Genomic DNA, 12327 nt, shown 5'->3' with positions numbered 1-12327 from the left:
TGTTCCATTTGCATGTATGATGAACACAGGCTGTCAGACATACGAGGTTCACAGCTCAGCTCCTTCAGTTTCACACAGTTACAGAGTCAGAGTAATCTTTAGTAAGTCTGCACATAAAAGAAATTCATCTCGGCATGTGTACACTTCACACGCTCTACATCTCACAGCCAGTACAGTATTTTGTATTTTGCATTGCTTCTATTCATCCCCTTTGCAGAAGTGGAGAAGAACCCGTTGGTATGCTTCACTTCCAATTTGTTTTTCAAAGTCTGCACTTTTCTACACATGTGCCCAACTGCTCCACAGAGTCATCTGGATTCAAACTTTAAAAATTCACTGTTGTTGGCTTAGATAATTAGCGGTAAAATGAGTCACTGCTTTACAGCTCAGTTTAGCATCTGTTAGCTAATTGTGTTCACTAAAAACGCTCTCATCAACCTGCCTGCCCCGCATCAAGCAGGTGAATAAAATGGGGCATTAAGCTGCTAAAAGAAGAAATATTAGGTTTAGATGAGAAGAAGCTTATTAGTTTATGCTCTACTTAAACTAAAAAGCTGACAGCAGTCTTGATTCCTATGTCCCAAAATGTGATAGGAACTTTTTAAAACTCATGAGCTGGCTCCAAATGCAGCTAATGTTGCTCTGTGGTCTGTTTTGCTGCAAATAAGTTGTTCCCAAACAAGTAATAAAAATCTTGGGGGGGGGGTTGTTCAAAGCCACTCTGGCAGTATTTCATCTGCCTTTTAAATCTAATACTGAGTTTGTTTATCTGTCAAATGCCAGGACGAGAAATTCACTAAGCTGCTATAATTCATAATCACGAATCATTACATAACATCCAAATCTCTCATGCACACATGTAGTCATGATGCCAATTCTCTTGTGTTTCCAGTTCATAAAGCTGATACAGGGGATTTACTCTCAGACCTTCTCCTGCTGTTACCCTGAGCGCTTACTGGAGGGAGACCTGCTGTTAGCATGTTGGCTGCAGGTTCGTCAGATCCTCCATCCAGCTTGAATTCCTTAATAACTCAGAAGTTATTCTGGACTTCCCTTTGGCTTATTTGACAGCGGCATGTACAAATGATATTATGGAAATGAGAAGAACACCTGCATGTGTGTAAACTGATACCAGCTACTGAAGCAGTCTTAAATGAAGCAGATGCCTCCTGTAGTGTGTATTTGGTCCTGTCTCCTTTTTTTCCTTCTCTTTCACCTCATCCCCAGCAGCTCACATGGCTGCCCCTCCCTGAGCCAGGTTTCTGTCTCATTTTCACTTTTATATTGTGGGGTCTTTATCTTACAGCACAGTAAAGTTCCTTTAGGTGGCTTGAGGCATTATATTAAAAACCAGACTAGTCAAATGAGTAAAACTGCACAGATTTACAATATTACAGATTATTACTCAATTAATAAGCGAGTAAAATTAGCAGTGGTATACCAAAACATACTCATTGTTTCCATTTACATGGCTTCTGCCAGTAATTTCCATCCACTTCAGGTATGAGGATTTGAAGCAGATTGATTAATGCAGAAGTGCACTGGTTTCCAAAGTGTTCTCACCCCAGAGAATCAAATACTACCCTTCTGTCACACTGCAGGCACGGCAGGCTTCGAAGCAGCAGCCGTGACAATATGGGGTAATTGTCGATATTGGATATGGGGATCGGAGGGTTAGTGGAGGAGTAAGTCAGTTTGTTTGCAGTTCCGCTCCCCGTGTTGGAGCTCTGTGTCTTCGCTTATTTGTTCTGTTTTTGCTTGGTTTTCACTTTCATTGTCTCTCGCTGGTTGGATTTATTCACCAAGCAACTTGATTAAGTTTGAGTTCAGCGGGTTGAGGCTTCACAATAACGTGTATGTTATTGTGCATTTTGGAAAATGTAACTTTCCGAGTGGTTTTAAGTGTGAATCGAACACAGAGCTCATATGTGTTACGAGGGATTGAGTTTGCTGCACAGCAGATTATGTACTCTATGTATTTATGTTGAGTGTTATACAGAGAATGTTATTTTTAGGATATGCCGGCATGGTGGGAATAATGAAATGCAAGAGGAGACCTGTGGGAACATGAGGGCTGAAAGCCAAGCTTTGAAATCAGAGAGGGGAAGTTTCAAAGAGTTTTTTATTGTGCTCTGTACATATTATTTGATTTGATGTATTGATCTGTACACTGTAATCCCTAACAGTTGTCCTAGCTCATAACTAATAAGCTCATAACACTCAAATGTCGTTTTGTAGTTAAGCAAACTATAAAGTATTGAGCTCTGTTGGCTTTTATGCAGCTTTAATTGAATAGGGCTCAATATCTTTTAGCTAATTTGTTTGGAACGCTCAAAAAGTTTAAGAAGCATATATTAGTGACGTTCTGGTGGGTGGAGTCTTGTCGCTCCTTCAGGAAAGCTGAGTCAGCCATCTTGAATTTACCTTGATGCGGGGAAGATTTGGCCAGACGTGTGGATTAAGAGTCCCCAACTTCAACCCACCACGACCACCACCTTATTTCTTTTCATCAACTGCCATAAATTTGGTAAGTCTAACGTGTTTTTGTTTTGTTTAAATTTAATTTCGATAAACATTCTTTTTTTTATTTTTTACTGGAAATATATTCGTACTTTGTGCACAGTGAATGTTTGTTATAAATGAATTCGAATCCAAGTAATTGTAATTTTAGAAATTTTCGAATGTGACAAATACGTAATGTTATTTCAAATTAGAATGGTGTAACGTTTTGGCGGTTTTCCGTGGGGGACAACATTTCCCATAATGCATTGTATTCTTGCCCGGGAAGTTGACGGTGGCAGTTCTACCTCCATGCATTTGAACTTTCTACTAAAACTTTCCACTGTCCGTTTCTACCGGTTGTCGTATTCGCCGGTAATGCACGTGCGTATTGTGAGTATACTTATTTCAATAAGTGTCCGTGTTACACAGTCAGTAGTTTACGCTGTTGAGCTGTGTGTGTGTGTGTGTGTGTGTGTGTGTGTGTGTGTGTGTGCGCTAGCATGAAGCGAACAATAATAAACAACATGAGTGTGTTATCATGATGGTAATTAGACACATGTTTGTATTTTTTCGTAGTCTCAAATGTGTGGTTGTGAGATAATCTCGAAATCCTTTTAACAGTTTAGAGGGGTATTCCACTAAGCGAGCTCTACAAGTCAAGGCTTGCGGAAAAACGCATCGCCTGATTCAGTCTAACATTATACACTGGTCGAACTCGGTGCTACGAAAGAAGTTCAGCTAAATTGTTCGCGCTAATTCGACAAGGCTCAGCCAGCCAGACTGAGGCGCCTCCTTGACACCTTTAAGCCAGACCCTATCGATCTTTGATAGATAAATGAAATGAAATGAAAATAAAGAGCCGCGTTCTGCTCCCAGGCTAAGAAAAAATCATTGATGCAGACTGTGCGGATCACAAATACTCCCTAACCTGTAAGGCTGGGGTGTCCAAACTTTTTTCACTGAGGACCACTTACTAGAAATTGGGTAAATAACCTTAACTTTAGTGTATTAAAGATCACAAAATCACTTAAAAGTGGTCGAATATGTTATATTGTTGAATATAATTAAAGACAAAACTGCCTTCATCACAGCTTTCCATAAATGGATCTTTATTGATTCATTCAGAAAAAGCTTTGGTAGCTTATTTTCAGAACAGGAGCCTCAGATTTCTTCTTAGATAGAAGATTTACAGCACAGAGAAAAAACAATAAAAGGGAAAATAGGACGGGTAAATTTCAAGTTTGTTATTTAAGTTATTAAGCTTAGCAACACACCTATTAACATTAGTTTGAAACGGTTAACATTAACAGACTGAACTGGACTTAATAACAGGAGTGCATATAATCTTAGTAAATTATTGTGGTGAGTATCAGCTGCGCTGGGTATGTAAATCGGGCCATCCAGCTGCTGTGCTGATTCGACGTCACTCGTGCCAAAAATCTGGACAAATGTCACTTGATCAAGGAGCAGATCTGCATAAGATGAGATCAGCTGACTACGTGTGTGTGCTGTGCAAAAAATGTTTTTGAACATTAATAAGTCGTCTTTGTGCACATATTGTTTACAGATATGAGACTGCAAGGAGCGCTACAGAGAATCAACATTTCACCAGTTGTCAGTGGGTGAGTTATATAATTTGTGTCCTAATTTAAATAAAAAATAAATACAAAGAAACTAGAGAATTTTGCCCTGAATTATTCAAAATTTTTAGATTTTTTTGGGTTACCCTTCAAGATTGACAGGTTTAGCCCGTTACACAAAAAGTTTGGACACCCCTGATCTATAACAATGACAATCAGAACATGGCTATCCAACACTTTGTTTTTACTCTGCATTTGTGTAAATACTATTCTAATAGATATTGTATGTTCATCTAGGAACAAGCATGATGTAAATACAAGACGGGCCCTCGTCCTTCTTGCACTTCCTGTGTACCTGCGTGAAGATGCCTCCACGTTATTCAGGACTTGTGATGTAAGTGTACTGGCCTCAGCATCAACCCCTTTGCCTAGCTGTTCAGTCGAACATATGACATCGCTCAGAACTCAAGGAGAACCAGGGTGTATATCAGGAAGGAGGTTCAACACAGTCCTCATCTGACTTGTTTTCTCCCATATATCAACTATTGTTGAATAAGATTGCAAGAAGATTGTTACGCATAAACCAGAAAACATGAAAATAGTTGAAAGTTTTTATCCGCAGATTTTTTTTGTATAATAATCTATCTCCCTTTTTAAAATTCAAGTGTTCTATTTTTTTGGAGGTGCCATGTTGTGGTCAGAGAAATGTTTGATAAATAACAAAAACAAATATCTTGGCATATATTTATTATTGAAAACACTTATTTAAACATATGTTTTGAAACCAAACCCAAATTAAGATTATTGTAATGCATCATGATAATGCAATATCAAATTAAATCGTTGACATTATAATTAGGGGTGGGTTTTTATAATCGATTCATCGATTAAAATCGATTCTGGCTTGGATAACGTAAAATCCATCCATCCATCTTCATCCGCTTTATCCGGAGCCAGGTCGCGGGGGCAGCAGCCTAAGCAAACGTAAAATCGATTCATTAAAATCCTGAATCGATTTTTTAATATAAATTTATTTTGCCCGAAATGCCAGAATCTCAGGTGACATCTCACAAAATTTCAAGAACCACCAAACAGTTAAGACAGTAAATGAGAGCAGGTACACGGATTCTGCACATAGACGTAAACACACAGCGCGACCCGCGGATCAGAATCAGTTAGATGTCGCCTTTCTCACGGTCGGGGCTGAAAGCCGACAGCTCGCTGATTCTGATCTGTCGGCGGGTCCGCGCTTTGTGTTCACGCCCTTTATGCGCTGATTCTAAAGCTGTTAGTTTGATCTCTCTCCAACAATATTGACCGAACCAGCAGCAAAAGAAGATCCAAACGCTTCACATAAACATCATCGTGAATTCACTCTGACTTTTACTGTTTTGCTTCCATCTCTCTCTCTCTCTCTCTCTCTCTCTCTCTCTCTCTCTCTCTCTCTCTCTCTCTCTCTCTCTCTCTCTCTCTCTCTCTCTCTCTCTCTCTCTCTCTCTCTCTCTCTCTCTCTCTCTGTACTTCAAGAACAGTTTCCCTTTCTTCATTATTCGCTTGCTTGTTACGCACAAGTCTACTGTTGCTTACAGCGCTGTCGGCCGCTGTTTTTTTCCCTTTTACATTCTTCCGAAAAGAAAACCTAATTTCTGCTGTTCAATACTGAACAAATTTAAACTTTTTAAAATTATTCAAAATGCAAAACGCTTAGCCGTGTCTCTAATAAAACCGCTGTAACGTCAGAGGTAATGTTCATATGTTGATTAATGGTTTTCTTTCGTTTTTGATGTACTGCAGAATATTTTTATAAAATCCCAGGCCAGGAAAATCACCTTCATGTTTTTCTGTGTTTTATTCTCAGCTACTTTGACACAAAGGCATCTGCTGTGACGCTCACACCTTTGATAAAGTCTTGCGTGTGTCAGCTTCCTTTTTATTGATACAAAAATATGTAAATGTACTGATCTGAATTATATTTCTGACTGTCAAAATTTCCCAGAATTAAATCGAATCGTGGATCGAAGCGATTCGGGACCTTGTGAATCGGAATTGAATCGATTCTAGAAATCAGTGACGATACCCAGCCCTAATTATAATCCTAAAAGAAACGTGTGACTTATGAAGATTCACACCTCTAATCAATAGCATGATTTGTGTCCTTGTGGGGCTGAACTCGTTCTTGTATTATTTTTGTTTTGCAGTCAGCAGATGGTCCAGACCTCACTGACACTCCTGTGGCTCTGCTGACAGTTGTCACGGATGACACTACTGATTCGGCCCTCTTCAGTCCCGAAAGCATCTGCATCGTCGTTGAGGATGAAATACTTGTGAATGGTCCCACAAATCTGGCTGAGTCATTTCTCCTGCTCTTTGGGTACATCTATGCACTAGACCTACAATACCCAAAGAAACTTGAGCTTACATTCACATTTATCCAGAAGGTTGTGATGTGCCTTGAGGACAACAAACCACTGAAAGGGCGTCTACTGATGCTGAAGAATGATTTGTTCAATGAGTGAATCACTCACAATGGACTACTTGTTGAGCTGAGTATTGAGGAAGCTTTTTTGTTTGTTTGTTTTTCCTAATCATTTGCCTCTTCTACCTCACATTTAAGATGAATGACTGTTCAGTTCACTATTCATGTTTAATGTTCTGTTGCCTAATACGTAAATGCACTGCCTTGATGTTTGTTCCCTATAAGTACAGCAGTGGAAACCAGTACTGTTTTTTTTTTTTTTTTAATGTATTTTTAAAAAAGAAAGTGAGCTGCAGCTGTCAAGGTACAGTAAGTGTTAAATGCCTCAATGTTCTAATAGCTGCAATTGCTGTTAATACTGAAAATGTTATTGAATTTTAGAATTGAGATGGAGACCCTTGGAGTCTTTTTCTCTTGTTTTATTTATGAAGCACTTTTTTATGAGTGAGCTCTGTTGTTTGTGCCTTTTTAAAAGCACATTGTGTTTAATAAAAAGTTGTTAAATTGTTAGTGTTGTTACTTTCATGTTTTCTAACACTTTTAGCTGATTATAATTTACTGGGCAAACAGTTTAGAATTATTTGTAAGTGTATTTCCCACAGTATTTTAAAAATATTGAAGATTAAGTGTTATTTCCCATATTATAAGTTAGAAAATATGAAAAAGTTTGAGTTTATTTCCCACATCGTATGAGTTGCAATATGTAAAATATTTTAAGTGTATTTCCCACCTTAATTAAGTTGAAAAATATTGAACATTTTGAGTTTATTACTCCCTAATTATAAGTTGAGGAATATCAACATTTATGAGTTAACATTGAGGTAATTTAAGGCAACTGCAACTATAATTTTTATTTTAGTTAAACTTAAAACTTTTAAAAACATCACTAAAAAATTGTTGTGTAATCTGTTACACAACAATTTTTGAGTTCTGTGAACTTATTAGGTTTTACAGTGTAGACATAAAGGAGTTGCTTGGTGAGCTGATGGCTTGGAGGATGATGAAAAATGATTTTCTGTCTCTATTTGCAACTTCACACTTCTCTGATTTTCTTATAACAGTGATGGACTTGACCGGCATTAGCTGGGGGATTGTTGGCCAGAGTCTGTGACTGTCTTTGGATCCAGTCTGAGAAATCTGGGAGTGACAGTCCAGTGAGCTGTTACGATATAGAGCTCCCCCCCAACACACACACACACACACACACACACACACAAATCTTGACTTGAATGTCTTTATTGCATCTTTTACTCTTATTATGTTAATGAAACATCACCAAAGGAGGCAGAGTTTTGTTTTTTGAACATTTGTGTTGAAACCTTTTCAAGGTTTTTGGGGAAATCTCTGGAGTGGAGCAGAGAAGAATGTTAAGAAAAATATTACCCTGGCAGTGAAGGTCATACATGTTAAACAATTTTTGATGGATTATAAAAAAAGAAAAGAAAAAAGTATTACTCTAACGAATCTGCACTGATAAGTCAGTTTAAAAAAAATCCAGTCTTGCTGTTGGGTGCACCTCATACGGCCATAAAAGTGTCATCACAGTGCAGCTCAACTTTAACCTGTAGGTGTCGGTAACGTGAGAATTTGCCATAAAACACTGCTGTGTGCTCAGAACTACCTGCAGAAACATTTTCATTAAATATTCTGCTAACTGGACCCTGCAGCTGTATCCATTTACAGGTACTAACCACAGTATTTAAAAAGAACACACACACTAGGAAAAAAAACCCTGACAATCCCACAAATCTGAATATCCTTACATGCTCAAACATAGCAGTTTCTATATTTAGCATGCTAACTTGGTAACAATCTTTTCCCTCCGGGGTGTCTCTTAAACTGATCCACTGCTTTGTAAGCAGGAGACTTCAAAGGGAGCTGTGCCTTCCTGCGCAGCAGCATGTTTAGCTTTGGTCATTCCTCATGCTGCTGGAGTAAAAATGGGCAGCCCTGTGCAGGATTCTGAATCGGAAAGTCACAGGATGAAAAAAAGAAGGAAGGGAAATAGAAGTTTATCCCTTGTGCACTATTGTACTGCAGGGTGTCACTGAGATACCTGGCTTCAGATGTTAGTTTGCATTTGTCTCTGCTTATTTTTGTCTTTTGTCTTTTGTCTTTCAGACTTCTGGAAATTCACTGAAAGACTGAGAAACAATAAATATGAAGAACACCAAAAAGAAAACCAAAGTGAAACATGAAATAGATTTTAAAGGAAATGCCAAGATAGAGGGAACATTGCTAATAAAGCGAAATAATATCCACGTGTGTTGAGTATAAGATCATTAGGTAAATATTAGAAAATGATAATAGGTTTCTTTAATTAAGGAAAAGTCATTGAAGCACAAATATGAAAACAATAAATTGTGGAGGAGAATTAAGAAAATAAGAGCACGTGTGAAGATTTGTTTGCTTTCACTGCCGACACTGCTGGCTTACTGTTATGCTTGATGTGCAGTAAATGTGGAAAGATGTTCCAAGAACAGCGAGATATCTCTGTGTTTACAGGCCTGAACTTCTATGTAATACTAAAATGTGCTCAGTTTAATATGAGTCATTTGCACAAGTACAGCTACTCACAACGACCTGCACAGCTTTACAGCCACCATGTTTCAGAGCGGGCTTACACATCATATTAGATTTAATTCCCCTGTTTCTCTGCCTGTCATCCTAGCACCTCCGTAGCATAGTGATTAAAATATTTGTGCAACACACAAAAGACTCCCAAGACTGTGAGGAAACATGAACTGAGAGACTTACATCAGTCTTGTGTGAAATCCGGCGGATTTCTTGTGTGAAATCGATCGCCTAAGCAACTAAGAGAAGTTTTCTTACTTTTTACCATAAATGCAAGAAAACATTGTGTTATTGTAATGTTACTGTTACTGTTATTGTAACGGGCGACCTTGGTCCAAGGGTTGGGAAGCTCATCTCGTAACCGAAAGGTTGCCGGTTTGATCCCCAGCTCCTTGGGCAAGACACTTCACCTACCGCCTACTGGTGATGGCCAGAGGGGCCGATGGTGCGATATACCTCATATATGAATACAGAACTTTGGTTAAAAATAATTCTATTCATAGTAAAAGCTGCTGACCTCTGACCTCTGCCTTGGACATAGCCACTTATAGGAGTGTGATGTTAAAGTCAAGCCCTTCGTACAACAACGTCTTCAAATAAGTTGGTCCTGACATTCAATATGTTTCCTTCAAAACTTTGAAAAGGTGAGACTGATAACTGTTAAGACACTGGTTCAAAAGTGCTCAAAAACGTTCAAGAAATAAAGTAAAAAAGAAAAAGAAAAAAGAGTGCTCAACGGTAAAAATGTAATTCACCTTTGTGTACTTAAAAAGCGCCACAGTTCACTTTCGCTGAATATTAACAAGCGCTATGATGACCTTATAGAGTCCAGACATGGGTCACATGCTCTGTAGCAAAAACAATGACATATGTGACCATACGCGGAAGATGGAACAACAAGCGGGGAAGGTCAAAGGTCATAGTTAAGAAACAACAGGGAGAGTGTAGAAATGAATTTATTCTAATCGTGTTCTTGTTTGGTTTTCTTTACAGTCAATGTCGGGATGATGAGAGGACTGTCAGGTGAGAATATCCATCCATTTATCCGAGCATCTATTCATGCATCAGTAAGAAGGACAGTAACAGTTGGGTCAGCAAAAACAGTTCAAATGAGACATATTGAATGTGATGGTTCAGCTGATGACAGAACATGAGACAGCTCATAAACGATACATGAACACAAACCAAACAAGCATGAGCGTCCATCTTTACCATGCTTCATCTCAGTTATTGTTCAGTTTTTCCAAAGTCACGCACACAAAACAGGACTTTTGTCTTCTGCTGTCTTTCCTCTCAGCTTCCGACAGTTTCAGCACAGAGCCCACTCCCCCGCGGGTGAGGAAAGTCTGCAACGAGTCCCGTCTGCAGTGGGAGGTGGAGGTCTGTGGAGAGGGATTCAAGGAGGACATGACTCACATAGATCCACAGAACTGGTGTAACCTCACACACTTCATCAGGTACCACCGCATTTGAAGACTGACGCTGATAGGCTGTTAGCAGGTTGCAGGCGAAGTCAGTTCACAGTGAGAGCAACAAACAAATGGAACAGAGATATCTGTAGCCCCAATTTTATTCTTTATAAAAGTAGATTAAGACTAAATAAATTAACTTTAACACATTTAAAGTCTTCAAATATAGAAACTTTATACTTACAGTTGGACCACACAGTAAGGGGTCAGAATTTATAAAAAAGATCATAATGTTTTATTTAATCACAAAACCCAAACTCATCAGGAAAATGTTTACTGAAGTCATAAATCAAGTGAGCAGAAGCATTATTTTCTCGTAGATTTCTTTACAGCTCGACTTCTTTTATTTTTCCAGTAGCACAAGTCGCCCCCTGCTGGCTACTAAAAACATGCCTATGCTGTGACACAATGAAGGACTCCTGTCGAAAAAGGGAAACTACTGATAAGCCTAGCGGGAATAAAATCTGAGGCTGGCAACGAAAACAAAGTTGTGTATATGCTGTGCGAGGAGCATTGGATGATGTTAAGCTGATTTAATACAAAACTGCCATTAAATTGTAGAAACAAGCAAAGAAAAAAGTAAAGGGTCACAAGTGTATAAAGTACATCAAAAACCATCTGCAAGGGATCTAAAAAGCTCTACTGTTGTTTTATTTATGTAACATAAATTAGACGGGCCGCAGCCGTCATCGCTGAGGTAAAGAAACGTCTGTGCCGCATCCGTCCAGCTAGTAATGACCTACAGTTTAGTGTGGTTACAGGAAAAAAACGATCAGAGCCTGCAAAGACTGGAGGATATAAAAGAAGGAATTATGGACCCTTTTGCTTGAAGACCTGCAAGCAAGTGAGAGGGAGCTGCAATATTTGTGTCAAACTATATCAATCAACCTGTAATCAGTGAGTTGATGGTGGTAATGCTGGGTATCTGTGCACGTTTAATGTCTGCCAGTATTTCTTCAGCATTCTGCATAGTCGTGCACTTATGTGCATCAAGTATCTCAGGCATTAATTTTGACACACACAGTATTTGTGTGTGTTTGACACACACAAGTTCAGTTTTAATCGCAGGTTAAGGAATTTATCGCAGCTGGATCTGTTTTTGTAGAATCCCCAAATGGCTCATCCTAAGCACTTGTTCTCCTCCCATATGTTCCCAAGGAGATTCAGCCCTGCACCTGTTTGCCTGCCTCTTATATAATTGATTGCCTCTCTATAAATTTGTGCTTTTTATTATAGATTTGTTTGTTAATTATCATTTCTCTTAACAGAGGAAAGATTTCCTCTTTTTAAAGACTGAGGTCATAAATTCTTCCCGCTCGCCTAAAACGAAGTGGTGATCTTGAGAATAGTGGACACTCTCTGCTACGGACGCACATCTTTGGAGTAAATGAAAGTGTCGCCTTACATTAGCGCAACCTTAATTTGACAATGACAAAATAGCACATGTGCTCTCCGGAAAGCGCACTGGAAGCTGCTTTTACAAGGTATGCCAGAGGATATTTGTCATTTTGCACAAAGCAGCTGCTAATGATAAAATACATCTGGACACCAAAAAGCCACCCACATTTTAAAGCTTTTATCTTTATCATTCCTCTTTTTCTCCACTATTGTTCTCTTCCTGTCAGAGTGCTGTATACTTGTAATTTCAGTTGGTGAGCTGTTAGCTGTGCATTGATGCCAATTTCCAAAAAAACCCCCAAAACACTCAGACAGATAGACTGTAATC

General features: G+C 38.8%; 1 protein-coding gene and 1 long non-coding RNA gene across 3 annotated transcripts in view; both read left to right on the top strand.

The window, feature by feature from the left end:
* LOC146661870 (receptor activity-modifying protein 3) overlaps positions 1-12327 on the top strand; it is a 39142-nt gene that overhangs the window by 15920 nt on the left and 10895 nt on the right. The window contains exons 2-3 of the mRNA XM_085418361.1: positions 10126-10155; positions 10430-10589. Of these exons, the coding sequence (XP_085274487.1) occupies positions 10126-10155; positions 10430-10589 (190 nt within the window). The remainder of the gene's footprint in view (positions 1-10125; positions 10156-10429; positions 10590-12327) is intronic.
* Positions 2197-7190, top strand: LOC146661871 (uncharacterized). Of its 2 annotated transcripts, none has more exons than XR_014913284.1 (4): positions 2197-2527; positions 4070-4124; positions 4380-4476; positions 6281-7190. It is a non-coding gene; the product is annotated as an uncharacterized LOC146661871 (long non-coding RNA). The 2 variants fall into 2 exon arrangements; XR_014913283.1 differs by lacking the exon at positions 2197-2527 and adding an exon at positions 2568-2892 and having other exon boundaries at positions 6281-7186.

Source organism: Rhamphochromis longiceps, linkage group LG9 (assembly GCF_057381845.1).
Source record: "Rhamphochromis longiceps isolate RC_006_pf linkage group LG9, R_longiceps_female_GT1.1, whole genome shotgun sequence".
NCBI classification, from domain to species: domain Eukaryota; kingdom Metazoa; phylum Chordata; class Actinopteri; order Cichliformes; family Cichlidae; genus Rhamphochromis; species Rhamphochromis longiceps.
This window is presented reverse-complemented; position numbering and strand designations above follow the sequence as displayed.